Source organism: Paralichthys olivaceus, chromosome 1 (assembly GCF_024713975.1).
Source record: "Paralichthys olivaceus isolate ysfri-2021 chromosome 1, ASM2471397v2, whole genome shotgun sequence".
NCBI classification, from domain to species: Eukaryota; Metazoa; Chordata; class Actinopteri; order Pleuronectiformes; family Paralichthyidae; genus Paralichthys; species Paralichthys olivaceus.
The window spans coordinates 31,815,184-31,837,963 of record NC_091093.1 but is presented as its reverse complement, the minus strand read 5'-3'; the positions used below and the strand labels follow the sequence as shown (position 1 = coordinate 31,837,963).

Below are 22,780 nucleotides of genomic sequence, written 5' to 3'. Positions count from 1 at the left end.
TTTTCCATCGTCTCTCATTATTAAGTGAGAGCTGGGATGGGTCATTAGCCGAGTGTGTCCTGTTGGCTGCGGAGTAGGATGAAGAACACCTGCTGGAAGTGACAGATGGCAGAAATCATATGTCCATGAGGGTGAAGGGTTGATGATTTAGCTCCTGTCTTATTTTAGAATGATTCATCTAAGAAATTGGGAAAATGTAGAGTTTGTCAAAGCAGGTTTTGGTCAGCAAATACACAGATGTTTTAGTTCCTAATACAGTACAAGCAATGTCCACCCAAACCCATCTCAGGTGATATGAAGCCCTTCACCATCCAATGAGGGAGCTGAAGTTAAAGTACTGAACCACGCTAGGGGAAATGGAAATGTGACATTTCTGTTTGTTCCATCAATTTGACAAAGGTTAAATTCAATTCAATTTTATTAATATAGTGCAAAATCATGATATACATTATCCCAAGGCTCTTTACATGTAAGGTTGAGACCTTGAAACTTATAGAGAAACCCAACAGTTCCCACAATGAGCAGCTCTGATGACTCATTAACTGGAAGAAAGAACCAAACTCAATGTGGATGACATCTGACTCGACCGGTTGGTGAGCAGAGAAAAATGGTGAAGAGAGAGGAGAGAGATAGAGAGACGGGGGAGGAGAGACACAGAGAGAGAGAAGAGAGAAAGAGAGAAATGGGAGAGGAGAGACAGGGAGAGAGATAGAGAGGCAGAGAGAGATAGAAGAGAGAGAGAGAGATGGGGAGGAGAGACAGAGAAAAGAGAGAAAGAGAGAGATGGGAGAGGAGAGACAGGGAGAGAGATAGAGAGACAGAGAGAGATAGAAGAGAGAGAGAGAGAGATGGGGGAGGAGAGACAGAGAAAAGAGAGAAAGAGAGAGATGGGAGAGGAGAGACAGAGAAAGAGGGAGGAGGGAGGAGAGAGAGACCAGGAGCAATTGTGTAACCATCAGGTTTCAGCTCTGACAAAAACAAGAGTGATATTTATAGATATGATTGTAGCAACAGTTGATATGATAACAATAATATGAATTGTTTTTTTACAAATACACACAAGTAGGTCAGTGTTAACATACTGTCTATAGCCGTTTTCGGACATGACCCTCAGGTAGATTCTGGAGTATTGCCTACAGAGTTTATGTACAACAACACAGCAGCAGGTTTTCTGCACAGACTCGTTCAGAACAGCATCAAATCCTCTTCATTCTTCAGGTGAGAGGTGGAGCAGACAGAGACAAGAACCAACGTATTAACTCTGCTGCGGAGATCATGTGATCTTTTTTACATTACATTTGTTTTAGTTTTTACATGCTTGCGTCTGTCACGTTAGAGGTCCATCACCCCCCCACTCACTCACAGTGAATCAGTGGAGGATCCTCTGCTGTGTTCACAGTGGATTTATTCTTTATACAGGAGATCAGGAGGAGAAAGAGAAACTGAGTCTCACTCTGACATTTGCACACATGCACCTCCTCCAGAGAAAATACGGAGGAGCTGCAGAGTTCAGTGCATGTCTGAAAGCAGCTTATGTGTCCTGAACTCTGGTGGCTTCACAGCCCATTACCTCCTTTTGGTCAGAGCACACACGCATGTTGCCAGCATGAAAGTAGATGTGTTTAGCCTCATCGCGTGGCCGTCCTGCACACTCTGTTAATTCTATTTCTGTGTTTTGGCCAAAACACAAAGAGCGTGCCAGTTTGCCGAGAAGCATCCGGGTTGCTCAGATGCAACAGAGCGTGGCAGTCTGCCAAATGCTGGCCAAGAAAAGCAAAAGCGCAGGAGGGATTTAGTCAAGTGCTCATTAAAATATGAGCAAGCAACAGACTGTGGAATTTGCATAAGATTATAAAGGGAGACGGAGTAGGATGAATTTCAATTTGAGATCATTGCATGTATTCTCCCTCTGTCTCTTCACCCCCCCACTCCTAGACCATCACTACCCTCCTGCGCTGTCCCCTCCTCCCAGAAGTGAGATAATGAGCCCCAACAACGAGCAGGAGAGAGGAAGTTGGCAGCCTGTCGCCACACATCGAAGCCCAACGCTTATTATGGCACAGCTCCTCCTCCCCTGCTATTTATCTGTGAACATTTACACACCACAGTGACAAACACAACCCCCCCCACACACACAATAGGATTTAGATTAACAGAGCATCATATCTGAGTGCATCTCCCCAACAGCGTCACTGTGGTGGCAGACAGTGCACCTCTAAAACATATATATATATATTTATTTATTTTTATGTGTGGGTGTGTGCGCATATAAACCTCATATTTACTGTGTATATAAACATAATCTGTGTGTAGATAATGAAGGGGGAGGGGTTGCTCTTCCCAGATAGCAGCAGGTTGAGGAAGGGCAGTGAAGGAGAGAGAAAGAGGAAGATGGAGAAAAAACAGCGAGTGACGGGGAAAAAAGAGCAAGGAGGGCGAGCGAGAAGGGCGAGCAGTTAGAGAGAGAGAGAGAGAGAGAGAGATTGTTCCATCAGCACTGGTGAAGTTTCAGCTCTGTGCTTCACACGCAGACAGAACAGGAGATAACACATATACAGGTGAGAAAACTCTTCTTCACCGTTTTTGTCTTTTGTGGATTTTGTTGAGGTGTAATTTGAATGTGTCATTGGAGCATGGAGATCAATGGTGTGTGAGAGCAATCAACTTGGTGTTCAGTCGCAGCCTCAGTTAGGAGTGTGCAGGAATGCGGCGTGAGCAGCGGAGCATCAGCAGAGACAGTGATGGCTCCTGATGGTTGAATGTCATCATCAACAAGAGTCCAGAATGTGATTTGCTCTCTTCTATTTCATCCCAGTGTGAGAGTATCATTTCCAGAATGAACTCTGAATACAGATGGGTTGATAAATTTTGCTGTAATATTAATGGATGCTTTCCTTAAGTGTTGCATGCTGTGTGCAGGCTGGTGGGGGAAAGCACTATACTGTCTGTGTGTGTTCAGCAGTCGTGCCACGTCTGAGCAGTATGCATTATTTATCTGCACTGATCTCCAGCAACAGCGATACCTCAGCAGAGACAGAGGGAGGAATACTGTAATCACAGAGTGTTAATATTATATGTGGCGGATGGACTGATACATGAGGGATGCTCTGCATCTTTTATATGTTCAGTTGAGCCACACTTGCTTTGTCTTGTTTGTAACATCTTGCCACAGCAGGTTGCAGTGAGGCAGTGTGAGTGGATATCCTGTGTCATTATCTGTGTCGGAGATACCGGAGATACCAGTGAGCTTGTGGCAGAAGGAGGCTGTGAATGAGAACGAGGCGATGAGACCTCTCTTATCTTTTGACTGGATTTCTACACTGAGCCGATTGACTCCTTCTGTCTACAATATCTTAATCCACATCAGTGTCACACACAGCTGCTGCAGGCTACACATTCATCATCCGACTCAGTGTGTGTGCAAAATATTTGTAAGGGCTACGCTTGTGTTATTAACAGAGTCTGTAAACTGCCTCTGTCCTTTTATATTGAATAGACAAAGCAAACCTAAGAAACCAGCAGTTACACCTTGTCTCAATTGCACAATATCTCTCTCACACTCACACACTTTGATGACAGTTAAAGGAATAATCCACCAAAACTCCACCATTTGTAGGGTTGGGAGATGGTTCAGAAAGGTTTGCTGCTTTGAGGAACAAGCTGTCTTCTGTTAGGATTCCAGTTAGATGATTTCAAATGGGGGGGCACAGTGGTGCAGCAGTTAACATTGTTGCCAAATAAAAGGTTCAAATCAGGAAGAGCTTGTCTTGTTAATTTTGTGCAAATAACCATCACAACTTGTTTGTTAGACAACATGCTGCATGTGACCACAAATCACAAGATCCAAACATTTCACACTGTTTAATATTCAAAGCACCATTTCCTTTGAGTAAAGATTTAAGAGATGCAGGTGAAAGAATGTGAGAAGAAATGACAGAGCAGCAAACCTACTCAATATTTTAGACCACAGATCCTCAACAGTTTTATTTACATTTTATCCAAGAGTGAATAAAATGCGTCAGTTATTCAGTCTGTTTTTTTTTTTGTTTTTTTTATAGTTTCACCTGGGAAAAGCTTTAGTCTGTTTGCAAGTGGGACTTTTCCCTGAGGACATTCTTCTGATGTAAGTTTCACTGTTAGAGTTAATTAAAACATTTGTTTTTATAGAACACACGCGCGCACACACGCACAGTGAGCGATTAGTTCCGAGATTTCCATTCGAAAACATGCATTACAAACAGAAACTCAATGTGACCAATAATGTGTGATTATTCAGCGGCTGCTGGTGAGTGTGTTGTTGGGCAGTGGGTTGAGGGATAACAAAATTATGAATTGAGAATTACAGAAGAAAGAGAGATGTATTCAGATGATTCAAACATTAACTCCACACTTTCGGATTTGGATTAAATATCTGCTCTCAACAAGTGATAAAATATAAACCGTTAACAGAGAAACAGTGACAGTTCTGCAGCAGACAACGTCTTGGAGTTTCTAGTGCCATCGTCTGATTATCTCTGTTGCTGCGCAAATCTCTCTCCTGCAAATCCCTCAGACATAAATTCATTCCACTGAAACAAACTCTCAGTTGTTTCCTACACCTGTCCAATCACCAAGAGAAAAAACCCTCAGCATTCATCATGCATTTGTCAATTGTTAACACTCTCCCATGGCCAAGCTAAAGTATTGAACTTATAAATCACGGTGCCCTCTCTTTTCTGACCCATCTCATGCCAGATGTTACAGATGATGATGTGATGCTCACAGCTGGTTTTAGCCAAAACAACTTGCTCAAACCATGAACTGTTGAAAGCAGACTATTTCTGGAAAGCGAAGCCCATGTGTCTATCTTCTGTGTAATGACCAGTAGGGGGCGACTCCACTGGTTGTTACAATAGAAGCCTATGAGAAAATGAATCTACTTCTCACTTTATAACCTCAGTAAACATTTTCCTGAGCAGTTTATGGCTCATTCTCTGGTTTCAAGTCTTTTTCATACAGCTGATGTTCATTTAGTAAATTATGGTCCACACAACAATACCACTTGATAGAGCTCACACCTCAGCCGAGGTCCAACAGTCCCTTAAACAAACTCTCACAATATTATAGAAAGTGAAAAGAAAATCCTTAATCCACACCTTGATCCAGATGTTCACCAGCTCATACTGAAGCCTTCCATCAAGTTTCGTGGCGATCTGTCCAGTTTGTGTTATGCTGCTAAGAGACTGAAAAAAAAACAACTTCCGATCATAACATAACTTTCTTCACGGATGTAAAAAAAAAAGGTGATAATGTTAGGTGTTGTGGGGAGAGGGTAAGGGAGCAGGTGGACCCAAAAGGCAGAACAAAGGGTTTTAACAAAAAGTGTCCTTTAATGATTAAAGCAGGGCATAAGAACCAAATCAAAAACAACAGTGAACTCCAAAATGCTCTTAAGCAAAAACAGGGGAGACACAAGGAAACACTAGAGCACTTACTGGAAACAACGACGAGTGGTGACCAACACAGGGACATGGAAAGGCATCTCACAACAATGAACTGACAAAGAAATAGGGAAGCACAAAGACTTAAATACACACTGAACTAATGAGAAACTGGAGACAGGTGGCACAGGACAAACAGGTGAGACTGACGAGGGCAGGAAGTCCAGGGGGAAAACACACAAGGAGCAGAGACTACAAAATAAAACAGGAAACAGAGATGAACAGAGGGTGGAACACCAAAATGAACACAGAGGGACACAGAGAGGGACACAAAATGAGACACAGGAAGGAACATAGTGGGACACAGGAGAGGGACAAAGGGAGCAAAACTTAAAACACAATTCCAAACCTAAAAAAAAACACAGTCCATAATTGAAATGAAAACTCTCTTTTTATACAAGAGGACCAAAAACACAGGAGACATGACAGATAAAGCATCCTATGCATTTGGGCGTGGTTACTCTATATAATAGGTGCCTGTCACAGGTGTTGGTTGATTATTATTATTAATCAACAACATCTTTACATCTATAATTATCACTCTTATTGGGTTAGGCTCTTATTGTTAACCCATTAAAACAAACTAGTCTATCAGACCTGAAACATGATGGTTACACAACTGTTCTTGGTGTCTCTCTCTCACCTACCCCTCCCACCTATCTCTCTCTCTCTCTCTAAATATGATTTTAAGGTTGTGACCTTCTATGTCAAAAGCCCTGAGATAATGTATATTACGATTTGGTGCTATACAAATAAAATAAAAATGAATTGAAATTGAAATCCCCCTTTTTCTCTTCGTGTTGGTGTTTTCACAGTTTACTCTACATCAACATTAGATCACTTGTTAGTTACTCAGGAGTCAGAGCCTGACTGACAGCTAGTACCATTGTAACACAACAAACAAAGCACTTGCTAAACATTGTTACTGTGTCTATGTTTGCATGTTGGTATTTCGCTCAAAGCATTTCTTGGTTTAAATACAGAGATTCAGAGATGCTGGCTTTGCTTTAGACTTGTTTTTCTGAGACTTTCAAGGTCATTCAGTCACTATTGACAGGAGCTGCACTGATACACTCAGGGATCCTGGTGATTCATTACACACAGTTCTTCTTCATAAACTGAACACCTTCAGTCCAACAGAGAAGCTGAAACAATGCAGAGGGGAATTATGGATGAACCAAAAATCAATGATACCTCTGTTCCTTCCATCATTTGGATTTCTCTCTATATGATTGTTGAATATCTGTGTAACAGTAAAATGGCGGCTCCACAAAGAAGCTCTTTGATTCCGAGGGACTGACACCAAAACCAAACCATCTATGTTTTAGAGGCTCGTCCTGCTGGAAATCCCAGAGAATAAAATATTTCATGACAATAAGAATTGTTACAAATTGTAATTGCAAAGAAATGCTTGTTAGTGTTTAAATCTTTTTTCTGCCACCCCACACTCACAGTTTAATCCCAAAGCAGCTCCTCATATGTTTGACATTTATGTTTGGTGCATAATGAGCCGAGGCAGAAGTCATTATGGTGCTCGTTCATTTCTCATCTGTCACTGGTGGATCGAACCCTGTCGGTTTCCTGGTGAGACACCAGGTTGCTGCCATAGCTGTTACTCTTCCATTCTCTCCTCTTTCTGTTTCTTTTATTACTCTCTGTCTCACTGAAGTCAAATTGAGAGAGCCCAGTCTTTCTGCTCCCGGTTTTTCTCTGTACTCAGATTGTGGCAGGGGGAGAAAGAAGACATTTACAGGAGTGGAGCTCATAGAAATAGATCCCCTCTGGTGTTTGCTTCCACTGACAACCCTGACTCAAACCTTGAAATCTTTTTTTCTCTTCCTCTGTTCTTTCTTACTGTCTTTCTTTCTCTCATCCATTCCCTCCACTCCCCAGGCTTGTCCATCTGTCTTCAGTTGAGCGGGCAGCTGACAGCTCGGTGACAAGTGTTGAAGAAGGGAGCATGAGAAGCGGTGGAGGGAGGGAGGTAGAGGAACTAATGAGAAGCACAGCAGCAGCAGGGGTCTGACACTGCACCTCCAGATAACAGCCCCCTGAGTCTCTTTGATATCTGTCCCGAGTGACCAGGTCGCTCCATCCTCAGTTTGTACCAGTGAGGTGAGAACAGGGGGGCTTATTATACACCCATGGTTTTTTTTCTTTTTCCCCATTTGTACACCTGTAAAAGAAGGAGGAGGTGAAGCAGAGGAGGGGGTGTCACTTGGATCAGAACGCCAAAAGCAGAATCGAGATCAATAGACAAATGATGGGGGGGGGGGATACTGTAGATGAGGCTGCATATTTTGAAAACACCAAGATAACATGATCCCTTTGTCACTACATATAAATATACACATTTGAATAAATTGATTTTTACTTGAGTTTGTAGACATGGGTCAACGTTCCTCTTTTTCCTAACTGCAACCTTTCCTCTTTTTGATGATTCTGCTGTAAAGAAGGAGGTTTGAAGATCAGAGAGAGGCTGGCGTGTTCAAAGTGACCAATCAGAGGACAGTTGCCTCAGCCATTCTCTCCCACTCCAAAGTCTCAATTTGACGACCAAGCGATTTTTGGCCAGGGTTGGGCAATTGTTAGCGGTTAAGGAAAGAAGAGAATCAGTTGTTCTCAATTCAATTCCATTTTATTTGTATAGTGCCAAATCATAATATACATTATCTCAGCTGCTGCTGCTACAGAATGCTGCTCAGCTGTTTATTCAAAGTTTATTAATATCTAACATGTCACGTGAGCAAATTACAAAGTGTGAAGCAGATATGATAAGATACACATTTCACATTATGACAGAGATATCTGGAATTCTGGATTATAGCTAGATAGATGTAAATACATATACACATCTAGAGGTTAGGGTTGGGTTAGGGTTAGGTTTATTGAGATATGTCAATGGGTTAGGGTTAAGTTTATTGAGATTTCTCAATGGGTTAGGGGTTTGGGTTAGGGTTAAGTTTATTGAGATATCTCAATGGGTCTGGGTTAGGGTTAGGGGTTAGGTTTATTGTGATATCTCCATGGGTTAGGGGTTAGGGTGAGAATACAGGAGGTAGGCCCTTCTTGAAGGGTTAGGGTTGGGGTTAGGGGTAGGGGTAAGGGTTTAGGGTTGCAGAAACATCTGGGTCATTTTCCACCAAATCTCACCTGTTCATAGATATTTCACTCTGATGTGAAATTATGCATTCTATGGAGATTATTCTTTAATCTGCTCAAACTATGTAAACCTGCCTTGAATTGAATGTGGAGATTATTAAAATGCTCTGTGTGCAAACAGCTTACTTTATCAGAGTTAATCTTTCTGTTCTGTCCGCAGTTCTTAGCCTCACTCTGTTTTTAAAGAGATGTGAAATGACCCTGACAGCCTGGCCCTGGTTGTCTTGGCTGGCAGACGGTGTCCTGATGGTTCCTTTTTGTGTCTGGAGTATCGAGAGAGTTGCACTACATGAACATAAAGCTGAAACTGAAATGAAAACATGCAAAACAGGTCCCTAAATGAAATCCCCATGCAGTCATCTCCTCAAAATCTGCTTAAGTGTGACAATTATAGTCAGCACAGGAAACACAGAGCCAAATTTTAATTGTCCTTTGTCCCAGATGAAACGTAAATATATTTCAGAAACCTTGATTCAAAAACCAAGGCAGTGTGAAAGAAAAGCCTTAAATATTTACTATTAAACATTGAGGGCTACAAAAGGTATTTTACTTTAAACCCCAGTTCCTCTCTGTCAGACTCCGCTGGGCTTCTGTCTGCACACATGGCCGATTTTATTAACTCTGCAATACAAACATCACTGAGGAAAAACGAAATTTTCTACAATAGAAACTTTTGTTCCATCAAAACAGGGTCACTTTGTGATTTCTGGCACCTACACATTCAGGTAAGGGACGTAATCAGGACACCAGACTAAGCAATTTGATGTCCATCCTCAATCCAAGTACACATTTTGATATTGAGTGTGAACTTTCATACTCAACCTCCCTTGCAAGCCCATACTTTGATTTCACCCTCCCAGCAGGTAGGTCGCCAACTGAGGCAGCGTCAGAACTTTGGTCATGCCCTCGAGCTTTCACAGGAAACAGAAGAGAAGCATTGATCATTTTGCTAGGATTTTTCTATGCATGTTAATGCAATCGCATGTAGACGTGAGCAATACTAATATCTGTGTGTTTTTGCCTCACATTGATTGACCTGGTTTGTGCTCTTTCTAATGAGCCCTGAGAAGATTTTGACTCGGACTCTATCATTTAGCTCCTTTGAAAGAAGCAGATTTTCAGGTTTGGGGGGAGATGTGTCAGGAAAAAGGGTAAACAGCTGGACCAAAACGCAGAACTAAAAGTTTGTAACAGAAAGTTTCCTTTATTTTAAGGTCAAACGTAATCAAAGGAATCTTCAATAAATCAAAAGTTGAACTCAGGCAAAACAGGGGAGTGACACAGGGAAAGACATGAAACACTTACTGGGAACGTGGCAAGAGGTGACGAGGTCATTACACTGTATAAAAAAATGGACAGAATCCAGTTTTGGAGAGTGAATGCAGGAGGCTTAAAAATGTCATTTTACAGAGTTGTCACGGTGGACTGCCACACGCTTCAGTCACTAGCGATGAAGTGTGCGCAGGTCAAGTGATCAGGTGACCTAATGAATAAACTGATTGGATGAGCTTTTTAAGGTCTCCTTTTTGCAGTTTGTCCCAGATAAAACATCACAAGGGCTTGTTTTACAAGATAGCCATTTATTTATTATATATATGTAAATATATCTCAGAAACCTGGATTCAGAAATCCAGGTGGTGTGAAACAAGCATTAAATATTTGTTATTAAAAACATTGAGGGCCACAAAAGGTATTTTACTTCAAACTCCAATTCCTCTCTGTCATTTGCTCTGCTCATAAGCGATGCAGTGTTCGCAGGTACAAGCAAAATTTGTATATATAAGATTAGCTTATTAACATCAAGCTTCCACAGATGATGGAATTATTTTACTTTTGTTGTTGAGTTTTTCATTTATTCATTGCCATTTTGATGTGAAGAGTATTTCAAGAGATATAACAAAATACTTCTAGAATAATTACTTAAAATGCAGTAACATCCTTGTTGATATGACAGTGTGAAGGAGAATTGTTATCATAAATAAGCAGAAAATTTGTCTCCATCTCCAGCATGTCATGTTGTTGCTTATTCGTATAGATTAGTGAGGTGCTTTTGACAAAGTGTCTGATGCTGTGATTATTCCCTCATCAGGATTTGGACTCTGTGGTTTTTCAAAGGAGCTTTCAGTCAGTCGACAGCGGGAGAGGAAGATGCTGCAGCCTTCACCCCTCCCCCTCTCGCCACCTATTGTTGTGAGCGGGGGGGGGGGGGTAGCCTCGAGCTGCACAATGACTGTTTGTCTGAACTCAAAAGATTTTTGATCTTTTGAGAGCGAGTAAACGTGGGAATAAAGTGTCTTCAGTTCAGTTGTGAACAAGAATGAACTATAGGTGTATATAGGTGTCAACTGTCTGTTCTGGATTTTTAATCAAATGTTATGTTAAATAGATTATATTTGACTTCTTTAGTAATGCCTTCACATTAACATGTATAGTACAGTGATGGGGTCCAGCCAATTTCCTGGTAGCAGGAGGGAGAGTGAGATATTTCTGTCATATGATGTGTGTGTCAGCACTTTCTCACCAGAGACATTTGTTTTTGTTTCGTGTTAGAAGCTCATCAACCCCCAACTCACTCACTGTGACTCACCCTAACCCTATCCCCTTGCCACGTTGGGGCAGCAGCTCTACCAGGTGAGCTATATGCTGACTAATCCTTCCTTTTTGATAAAGATTAAAGTTAGAGCTGTCTGTCTTTGTCCTTTTCATCATGGTGGATCATCGACTATGATCTGGACTGTGATGGTGTCAGCCGATCGTGGACCATGATTTTATCGATTGCAAAAGTTAATGGTGTCATTGAATCTGAATCTGAATTCAGTGACATGATGATATCATTCCTATCATATGGTCATAGTAATAGCAGGTGGCTGTGGCTGAGGGGGTAGAGCAGTTCAATCCCAGTCTTCCCCATCTGCATGCTGCAGTGTCCTAGGGCAAGATACTGAACCCCCCCTCACACTATGTAAATACAGACCATATTATTTTTTGATCTATATAAGCTTTAGGTTGAGTCTTGCATCCTATAAAATGCAGAGAGAAACTGAAAGAGAACTCAGGGTGTTCACCAAGGCCCAACACATTTAAATTCACATGACTAATGTCTTTAATTCAACATCTCTGAATTATTCTCCAAGAAAATGGTGGAATTTTTTTTATCTCACAATATTAAAGAAATTTAAAAAAAACCTGGATCCACTCCTTGATCCAGATCTGCAGCAACATTTAACAACTTCTTCCATGATTCACTCCACAACCTTCTATCAAGTTTACTGACGATCTGATCAGTAGTTAATAACAATAACTTAGTTAGCAAAGATGAAAATACATCAACTTTACATTGTCTCTTTAGCTTCTAATATTTCCAGAGATTGCGAAGGTTGAAGCAAAAAGTAAGTGAGTGTAGATCCATTATGTTGAACCATTTCTTTTTGAGTGTGTGTGTGTGTGTGTACCCATGCATATGTGTGATGAGTGTTTCTTTGTTATTGTGGCTTGTACTCGCCAACAGAACAATAGTTTTCTCTGTGCAGCTTTGATCTTGTGAGCAAGAGCGAGGTTGTTTGGTGAAGCATAGAAGAGAGATGGATTTACACTTTGCATCACATTGAAAATAAAACAGCTTCTCTGAGAAGTGATTTTGTTTTGCCTTGACCAAAAACCCTTAGAAATTCAACAATGGCGTTTCTGAAGTCTGAAACTTGAACTTTTTTAAAGGATATCACAGTTATTGGTTTAAACAAAATTGGAGCACAAGCTGCTTTAAAAATACTGTATCTGCACCACTTTCTGACACTATGTATAAAGTGTTGTTAATTACGACATATTATTTGTTAGTACATCATTCAGCAGTTCTTTGACTAGAACAACTTTGGGGGAGCCAGGTAGAGGCAAATTCCCCTGATGGATAATTTGACCAATTATATTTTAGGAAAGGGGCCACAGGACCACTGCAACAAAATCCATTTATGAACTCAGGGAAGGGCCAATACATGCAGTTTGAAAATGAGTTGTGAATTATGAGGGGACGTTTTGGAAGGTAAAGGTAAAGGTTCCATTCATTGATCCCATCAACTTTTGACTGTTATGCAGCTCACAGTTGGAGCAGGTACATCTTGGATCGACAGTAACACCTGCAACTGCTGAAAATGAGGCTAGTAAAAGCTCTCAGTCTGAAAAGAAGACTCCAAATCCCCAGAGAATGGTTCTCTTCCTTGAAGCAGCTGGGAGATGAGTTCAGACCCACCTGGTTGTGGTTCAATGGACTCCTGTGACATTCAGTTGATGACACTGCTGCAGCAGGGGGAAATATGAAAACGTATTAACAGGTTCTCAGACTATGGTAATATTAAACTAATAATCCTCAGTGGGCCGCTGAGATTCAGAGTGGTTGTATGTTATCACCTGGAGCAGATGGTCTAGCATGGATAATAGATTTATGCTTCATCCACATTACAAGTTGTAAATCCAGTCTAATACGCCTGAAAACAATTATTACATCAACAGTCATGTGGGAATTGTCACTAGTTGTTCGTGCATGTGGGCAGTTGCCTGATTATAAAATGAAGTAACAGCTGCCAAGAAAATGAGGTCAACAACGTATCCATGTTGCGTTAACTACTAGTAGTCAAAGCTGATGAAGCCTCAGTTTGATATTTTGTCCTGCACCATCTTGGGTTTTTGAGAAGCAACCACATTTGGAGGAGTGGGGGGTGAAGCCTGACTGAGAACTTGAGGACACTGCATGTCCACCTTCACCTGCCATTTGCTCCTATTGGAAAGTACTAGCTGTCAATCACACTATGGTAATCCACGGCGATCCCCTTCCAGACAACCCCAGAGTTTTCAAAAGAAATGTGACAAGTAGCAATTCCAAGTCTGTTTCAGGGGCTTGAAAACTCCAGTGATGCGAAAACTTAAGTGTTGATTTAGATTCACTCACAACACACAGCATTGTCACACATGCATGTCCACACCCAACAGATCCCCTGCGCTCCAGCTTCTCCTCGAGCTCACACTGTATCTGTTTGCATGAAACATTCACTCTTGAATGTTTCATGCAACAATGTTAAAATTCTCCAACCAATAGAATATCAGGTGTGGTGTTGATGAATGAAATTGTCCTGCCCTCGTGGGTGTTGCCATTGCACTGTGCTGCATGTACAAGCAAAAAAATATTTGAGTGCAAGCACACAGATTAAGCATAAACTGAGAAAATCATACCACAAGCATCTGGAGTGCAGGGTTCAGAGTGAAAGCTTTACAAAATCTGAACGTGAAATCAATAAGTCCTGTTCTCAAATAAAAAAAACATCAAATATGCGGGTTGACACACACTGTACCCACACATGAGCATATTAGAGCAGATAATTGCATCGACAGCAACACACATGCTAAACAAATAACACATGGCTAAACTTACACATGCACAGAACACAGCTTAAATCAGCACAGACACACACACAGCAACACATGAACACTCACCAACAGTAACCCACGCAGCAAGAACTACACAAACACACACATTACCACCCACACAGCTAAGTTATATAGGCCACTCACACCTTCACATGCAGCCAAACTAGTTCCTGTCTTCTTTCTCATAATCAACTCCTCTTCTTTCTCCTTCCATCTCCTCCTTTCATCCACATCTCCATCATCTGTTCCTGATCTGTCTCCTGGGACAAAAACATTTCTTCTCCTCTATTTTTAGACACAACAGATCTGAGGGAGAACCTGAGAGAGAGATGGAGCCAGAGAGCAGATGCAGCTGATACCATCAGTTGGTGCTTAATTTGATCCAGCCTGGACAGTAATGATCCAAAAATGAGGCTGTGGCTTAAGGCAGTCAGAAATGACAATCCTCGATGCTGTAAAACACAATATAATTTCAAAACTGCATGAAGGTCAATTTTTAAAAAAAACTGGTTTTGACATCCTTGATAATCCTTGACATTTTAGAGACAAAGGCTTTTAGCTGACAGATTTTCTGCAGCTGAGAAAACACACCAATAACTGACACAGTGCCACTGTCGCTGTCTTTTTCTTAAAAGGACACATCAGTTGTTTGAGCCTAAACAGACTCTGATGTCAAACACTAATAACCACAGTCACACAGAAAAAAAATGTGTTTGATGGCTGAAATAATTTACTGGAGGGAGAGATGACTGTTGCATGAAGTAAAAGGGATAATTCCTGATATGCAGTAGGTCCTCAACATCTTACAGATATGGATCACAAACCTGTATGTGTTTTTTCCTCTTTATTCCAGAGTGTGTTCTTTCAGTGCCCAAACTATTCGCTTGCACTCAAACATTTTGTTGCTTAGACAGATTTCCTGCTCTCAGCTTCAGCTCTTCTACTCACACTATTTCTGTGCATGTGAATTGTCTGCTCTCTGATTTTCTCTTTTTTGTTTTGATTTTTTGAGCAAAATGTCTGTCACAATTCTCCATCCAATAAAATGTCAGGGTTATGAGAAATGAAACTGTCCCGCCCTCACTCTGTGTGTGTTAGCTTTCCTTATTTAAGACTCCTGTATGGGCGGTTTCTTTAAGTCAGTTCATGCACTCCAAGCCTGTACGGTTTTATTATTACACTCACAGCCATCACAAGGGTGGAACATCAGTGTGACAGGATTTACCTTAAATGACAGAAACCAGGTTTGACAAACATTTGCAACTGGGGTCTCCCAACAGCAGCCAGAGACAAACTGTTCCCTTTTTGACATGTTTTTTATTGTTAAAAAGCAACATAAATTCAAACACTAAACATAAATTGCATCTTGGCAGCTCAGCTCTGTCCACATGTCTCTCTCTCAATCTCACATATTTTTCTTCCATCATGAGTTTCTCTTATCTGCTGCCATTTAATCCAGGCACAGTAATTGGTCAACTTGACTCAGCTGTGCCAATTAACTCTCACTGGTTCAGCTGGAGGTGCTCTGATGAGCTACCTCCACACATTTCAAAATTCAAATTCATTTCTCATTTTATATCATTTTCTCCATCACATTCATCACTGTGATTAAAATAACATGTGTTTCCCTACCTCATGCTGCTGTGAAAAACGTCTGTTAATCAAAATGTTTTAAAATGTTTAGTAGAATACTTCTTTGCACTTGCACGGATCCTGCTCCTCTGTTGTGCTCAGCTCTGTGTTAACTCCCATGGGGGCTCATTATGGAAGAGGGTTGTCTGATGTGTCCACTCGTTGTTTGAACCTGGAGCATCAGGCTCTCTGAGTAGGATAGTCTATCAACATGATTCGTTCAAACTGCAGTAGAAAAACATTGTTTCTCAGTGAAAGCTGCTTTGTCTTTTTTTAATTTTACAATTTATTAAGAACAGTATGATTTAATTCATGAAGAAAAGTTGGCTGGTACTGCAGCATGTGTTCCTCCTGCTGCTGCAGTGGGACAAGTATTCAGTCAAAAACCATCACTTGTGGTTTATACTCATACATATATATTAAACTATAAACACACAGTAATGGACAAAGTAAATTAATTCCAAACATTAAAAATACTCCACTACAATGGTAAGTACTGCACTAATAACCCCACTTAAGTAAAAGTATGCATACATATAATCAGCCAAATGTACTGAAAGTATGAAAAGTAAAATTTCGTATAGTGCAGTAAAAGGTTTTACTATCACATCTAGTTTTAATATGAATTACTGCTGCATTAATATGTATGTTGCATTTTACTGCTGTAGATGTTTCTTTACATGTTTACTTTATATATTATTGTTGTGGTTTAATCTATATTAAAGCATCATATTCTAGAAGATCATCATATGTATGAGAGAAGCATGTTTCTCTAAAAAGTCTCAACTTTTCATGAGCTCAGAAAAACAGCTTTGCTGATCGTGGACTATGATTACGACAAGACTGCTTGATATACAATATGTCTCCTCAGATACTCGACCACTACTGACAATAATTCCTCAATTCATTAACCGTCCATCATGCTAAAAACTGTTTACTCTAACCAGTGCTGGAATTACTCTATTTACAATAATTACTTTTTCTCTGACGTTCTCCATTGCATATGGCATCTATTGCACTTTTGTCCGTCCTGGGAGACAGATCCTCACGTGTCTCTCTGAGCTTTCTTTGTTCTTTTTCCCTGTTAAAAGTTTTTTGGGGTAGTTTTTCCTTCCTCTTGTTGAGAGTTAGGGGCAAAGGATTGATTGATTGATTGAAGTTGAGTTTTGGTAGAGAGCACTGTTATTTAAAATGTTACCTTATGTACAGAAAGTGCTTGTTTCCTGGAAAATGTCTTAATTGATTTTAATGATGAAATAAATATCAGTCTGATTTAAACATGGTGCAACTTCATGTATATATATATATATACATACACATCTGCATATAAATTCCTCTCTGCTTTACAATATTCTTCAAAAAGAACCGGAGCTTTGTGGTTCACTCTGTCATCTCACACTCAAAAGTGCAGCCAGTTTAAAAAAAAATCTTAAAATTTGAAAAATTGTATAATAAAGTTCTTTCTAATTTTCTAATCTTTCTACAGATACAATGCTGCTCTCGGGAAGCGCGCTGATTGTCCTGCTGTGCCTCAGCCATGCGGCCAGCGTGTGGTGTTTTGCCCGTCTCCTGGACGATGTGGAAATACGTTCGGCTTTCTCGGTTGCGCGCACCAACAGCATGGAAGGCGGACCTAAGATGACGGTGACCTTTGACACTGTGTATGTCAACATCGGCGGAGACTTTGACCCAAAGGCCGGCGTGTTTCACTGTCGTATCCCTGGGGCATATTACTTCTCCTTCACGGTGGGGAAGTTTCCACACAAAGACCTGTCAGTGATGCTGATGAAAAACAGAAACGAGGTGCAGGCTATCGTCTATGAGGAGAACGCCGGGGAGGAAAGGAAGGTACGAGTTTGTCTCCACAGAAAATATTCACTGTTCAAATCATGAAACCTCAAACTGAGTCATTCACAAGGATCATCTCATTTTGACAGAAGTCAGGTCATGAATGAATTCAGTTATATTTTACTGATTGTAAACATAACTCACTAAAAGACCAAAACCAAGTTGATTTATTTATGAAGCACGTTTCCTACAGCAGGCACTCAAAGATCATACATATATACGAAAGTATTACAATGAAAACTATTTAAAAAGATAAAATAATATACTGAGGGATTATTAGAAGGGTTTTATTATATTAATATAGATACAAATAAAAGTTTTGCCTGTTGAAAACAAACAAAACCAAAAGTAAAAGTTTGTGAAAAAAGCTTTTCAGTTTGTCTGATATTCTTGTGATTCCTCTGTGGTGCCATTAAAAATGAGTAGAAAGAGTTTAAATAGATCCCAATAAATTCTCCACTTACACAATCTTCATGAGGAATAATCAGATGAGTTCAGTTCAGGATGGATTTTTTCCCTCTGATGAAACATTAACAAAGGTTCTTCCATGACAGAGCTCCAACTCTGGTCGAACAGTGTGGCTGGTATCACAGTGTGCTTGTGTTGGAAATGAAAGCACAACAGAGGGGATTACACATCGCATTCCCCCGAATGAGGGGCTGATGATCAGATTATGTTTGGGTAACAAAGTCTACTTCGATCCTCAGGTGCAAAGCCAGAGCGTCATGCTGCAGCTGGAGTTCAGTGATACCGTCTGGCTCCGTCTCCATGGTGACCCTCGCTATGCCCTCTACAGCAACACCGGACATTACACCACCTTCAATGGTTACCTCATCTACCCGGACACCTATGACTACCAGACGCACCACCACCAACAGCATCCCACCTACAACTCCCAGCAGCCCCAGCAGGACAGCATCCCCTTGTTGCATAGTAACCAGGCCACAGATGACAGGTCTGGATCCAGAGGTTTGCTGGAGGAGAGGGAGCTGCAACATAGAGAGGAGGAGGAGGAGGAGGAGGAGGAGGAGGAGGGGAAGGTGGAGGATGATGAGGACGACCAGAGATCTGCCTTCTCAGTTGGGCGCACCCAGAGCATTGTGGGAGTCGACCAAGTCGGCTTGCCACAGCACCAGCCCGTTAGCTTCGACACAGCATTCGTCAACATTGGAGAGGACTTCAACATGTCAGAGGGGGTGTTCGCCTGCCGCGTTCCTGGCGTGTACTACTTCTCCTTCAACGTGGGCAAGCTGCCACAGAAGACGCTGTCCGTCAAGCTGATGAAAAACCGTCTGGAGGTGCAGGCGATGATCTACGATGACAGCCAGGGCGAGAAAGCCCTGCAGAGTCAGAGCTTGATGCTGGCGCTGAAACCAGGGGACACGGTCTGGCTATACTCGCACCAGAGAGATGGATTCGGGGCCTATAGCAACCATGCCAAGTACATCACCTTCACTGGCTTCCTGGTTTACCCAGACTTCCCCACCACCACTACCAGCCAATCACCTGCAGATAAGAAACCCTAGCTGCAGGACATGGGCTCGGGCCTGAACATTGTGTTAGGAATTCATGCAAGATGGAAAAGTGCGGGTGTCCCCCACAGAAAGCAGAGTGAAGATTCCTCTTCATATGAATTCCTTCACAAAGTGACAGGGACCTCGGACTGAGTGCAGAGCTTCAACGAAAAGCTTCTCAATTTGCAGTTGACAGTTTCCAGGATATGACTTCATCTCACCTAATGTGGAACCTTGAATGACAGTAATGTGAATATGTATAATGAAAATTCAGTCATTACCTGCTCACCTCTGTGTCCCATGAACTCTCATTAGACTTTGTACCAGCACCACAACACACCACGATCAAATTATGGAAAGAAAATTAAGTCTAGAACTTAAAGACAAATATGAATTACTTGTACTGTAATGTAAACTTCTGCCTAATGCTAATTCATGTAAATTTTGTACTCACTGTTAAACTGTAGGCAACACTCATTAAATTCATATGATCAGTGGATAATAAATGACACAGAAATTATGTTTTTCAGTGAAATGTTAAGTTTAGTGAATTTATTCTCGTCAAAGACTTGGTGTTTCTGCTTGTATGTAAAACCTTTACTTTCTTTATGTCTTTAGAGGCATGTGAAAACTATGTGATTATTAACTGTGTGTTTTGTGTCAAAATTAGTCTCTTTTCTTCATTTTGGAGCTTTTTCCAGTCTCAACACTTACGGCAGGATCAGAGGACAACAGGACCAAAAAGTGAAGACTGCGTTTCCATCTAACTTTTAACCTCATGCCACCTCTGAGCCCGCAGGGATCCAGACCATAATTTAACTTCTGATCGGAGCAGTTTAATTCATTTGTTCAGATGGCGAGCACTGCAGGGGGGAAATTGAGTTTCTTCTCCCAGGCATCTGTGTCATGCACGTCTGTTTAATCTCACAGCGCCTGGAAGAAGATGACGTGGTTCAAGTTGTGATGAAATGAAAGTCACCTTCTCTGCTGAAGAGACACCATGTGAAATGATACTTTACTTTGATTGAACTTTGATTATTGGCTGGACTTCTCTGATGGTCTAAAAACATCATTGTAATGAAAGTAGGCTAATTCAGTTCTCGAAAGAGAGACAGCACTGTTTTAATGACGTCAAATTAATTATTGGAGAGCAGTTTTAATGGGTTGATTTGTTTCTGCTGCCACAGTGTGAAGCATTTAGGTTTAACGGATTAAAAAAGGTATTTGACGTTACTTTGATCAGTATGTTGGTGTAAACACTGGACCCACTGCTTACTTACAGACAATCATCACTGACTCCACAGATCTTATAACATCTTTCAGTGTTTGGGTCACACAGATTGTAAAACAAAAATGGACGACACATCTCCACTTCCTCCAGAAATGAAGCCAAAATGGCTCAGATACAATCGCTGCCAACTTGTGGTGATGACATCATTTGCAGTCAGAGTCTGAGCTGTAGTGATAGTAACAGTAACATTGAGGTTCAGGAAGTAAATGTCTTATTTTTCATTTTTAGTGAAGTTTCATAAAACCCTTATAAAAGAGTTTCGATCTTGAACCCAGGCCGACCGGCAAAGAGATGAATTATGAAACATTTAATTCAGGGTAAAAACAATATTATAAAGAAAATCTCAAAGTTACTAGACTGTGTTCATAATTAACTAACTTTAAGAAACTACACATCCCATAATCCATTGTGAATCCTTTCCTTTTTTGTAATACTTCCTGCTGCTTCTTGTCTCTTTTCCTCATCTCTCATGTTAAAGAGACATTTTAGTTTCTCTGAACATAATGTCCAATCAAGCCAACATGATTACATTTCTATGGTAACAGCAAGCTCCACCAATTAGAGACGTTGCTATTACACCTGAGAATTGTGGGTAGTGTAGTGCTTCTGATTGACATTTTGAATAAAACCCAGTTGATATCATGTGAACTTGTGGCTTCTTCAGGAGAAATCTCATCTCATAGCTTGTGGTGAGTCGACCTAAAATAAATCTCTATCAAGAAAATGATTTTTACTTCTCAACCGCCTACTGAGCTCTATAAGAAACTGTTGACATAAGATGTCTTATTTCTGGATAATCTACAGAACATAGTTGATTCATAAAAGGAAAAGACGACACTTGGGCACAAAACACCAAAGTTAAAAACAGTTATGGAGGAAATGTGTTTTCCTTCATAGAATTTGGAGAATAGACCTTTCGAAAAATGGAAATAACCATAAACACTTAAGTCAAGCTCAATCTTACCCTCCCCCCAGCAGGTTTCCAACCTGTGGTTCAAGACCGACAATAATCTTCAAAATCCTCAAGAGTAATCAAGAAGATCAACAAGACAGGATCAGAAAAAAAATTATTGTTTTTATTTACTCGAATGAAGTACTGAGACTTTTACCAGACATCTTAGGACTATTTAAAAAATTCTCAGGCCAAAATCACTCACTCACTATTCCCATCTTCACTATATCGTGACTTCTCTATAGAGCACAATATAGTGAGGAGCTCATCGGGAAAAGAAAAGCATTTTCTCCGTGCTGGTAATGACGTCATTGTTAAAGGATTATGACAAACAATGTTGGCCGGTGGAAAAACCCACCGTAAATTTTAAACATTTATGTTACACTTAGTATTAATACTTTAAGGTAAAAAGAGGATATTGAATGATCATCTCTAAATGTAGAAATAAACTTTGTGCTGTGACGTATTTACATTTGTACGTTAGGTCTGGATGTTCCTGCTGCTCCGCTCGTCTCTCCGCCACGAGTGCAATGCATGATGGTAGATATTGCTCAGTTAGTGACCAGCGGTTTTGCACTACTTTTCATGATGCATTGTGGGAAACAATGAGTGCACTATATAGGGTATAAAGAAAGTAAAGATTCAGACACCAGTGAGTGATTTCAGACAGAGCCTCTCTCTTTGGTTTGGCTGCTCACAGACGTTCAGTATGAAACCAGAGAGAAGAGATCATGATTAAAAACTCCAAGATAAATCTGGATAAATCTGATTTATCCAGATGTTTTCAATCTGTTCTTTGTGTGACGTCTCAGTTTAAATCAAAAATAGACCTGACCCAGTTCTGTGAATCAAAATCAATTCCTGTTATAAGCAAAGATAAACTCCTGGTGTGTGAAATGGCTCAAGCACAGCGGCACACTCTGAACTAGTTGTGTGATGCATGCATGTAACTGAAAATACAATAAAGTAAAAATGATGATTGCTGAACAGCTCCCACAGGCCCAGCCTGTTACCTGTGTGTTTATTGATCAGTGAATTATATCTGTGCAGTAACTGATATGTTGGATGTTTCTGGTCTGTGCTTTTTTCTTTCTTCTGAACACGATGAAAAATGGATCATTGTGAATTTGTTGAGCAGACATGGGTCAAAATGTCAATTTGGTTTTTATCCCAAACACACAAATAAAATCATGGGGAAAAGATCCTACAAAACATTTGGACCTTTTCAGGTGTGGCTCATGTTGACTCTTTGAAATGTTTTGAGTATTTCTTACATGTACGAATATTTGACAGAATAAAAGAGAAGAAACAGCCTGGACTTTTTTTGTGTCTGTGAAAGTCAAGGAAGGAATTTAGAACATCATGGTTCTTTGATTTGTATGTTCTATGCTGCAGCGCCATCTGCTGGGTGAGTCTAGTATAGTAGATTTGTATAACTGATGGTGAAATCTGTTTCAATTAAATGTTCCCATTTTGGACAAAGAGA

The 22,780-nt window shown here is 40.6% G+C and overlaps 1 protein-coding gene and 1 long non-coding RNA gene across 6 annotated transcripts in view; one reads left to right on the top strand and one right to left on the bottom strand.

Moving 5' to 3' along the window:
- The window catches only part of LOC138410856 (uncharacterized), an 11,284-nt gene extending 5,737 nt beyond the window's left edge, over positions 1 to 5,547 (bottom strand). For both annotated transcript variants that reach the window (XR_011243478.1, XR_011243477.1), the window contains exons 1-2: positions 5,475 to 5,547; positions 5,136 to 5,222 (exon numbers count right to left, since the gene is read on the bottom strand). This is a non-coding gene — a long non-coding RNA (uncharacterized lncRNA). The remainder of the gene's footprint in view (positions 1 to 5,135; positions 5,223 to 5,474) is intronic.
- Positions 2,354 to 22,780, top strand: c1qtnf4 (C1q and TNF related 4). Of its 4 annotated transcripts, XM_069528714.1 has the most exons (5): positions 2,354 to 2,558; positions 7,374 to 7,595; positions 11,193 to 11,273; positions 17,176 to 17,537; positions 18,245 to 22,780. In XM_069528714.1, exons 4-5 carry the CDS (start codon positions 17,181 to 17,183, stop codon positions 19,061 to 19,063), a joined length of 1,176 nt encoding a protein of 391 aa, XP_069384815.1. In that variant the 5' UTR covers positions 2,354 to 2,558; positions 7,374 to 7,595; positions 11,193 to 11,273; positions 17,176 to 17,180; the 3' UTR covers positions 19,064 to 22,780. The 4 variants fall into 4 exon arrangements, with proteins under 4 accessions (XP_069384815.1, XP_069384821.1, XP_069384808.1 ...); XM_069528720.1 differs by lacking the exon at positions 7,374 to 7,595; XM_069528707.1 differs by lacking the exon at positions 11,193 to 11,273.

Bases quoted from the DNA above. Each gene is read 5' to 3' on its own strand.
- c1qtnf4 (XM_069528720.1), top strand. From the start codon at position 17,181: ATGCTGCTCTCGGGAAGCGCGCTGATTGTCCTGCTGTGCCTCAGCCAT. The intron at 17,538-18,244 runs GTACGAGTTTGT...TTCGATCCTCAG, and splicing joins ACGCCGGGGAGGAAAGGAAG to GTGCAAAGCCAGAGCGTCAT.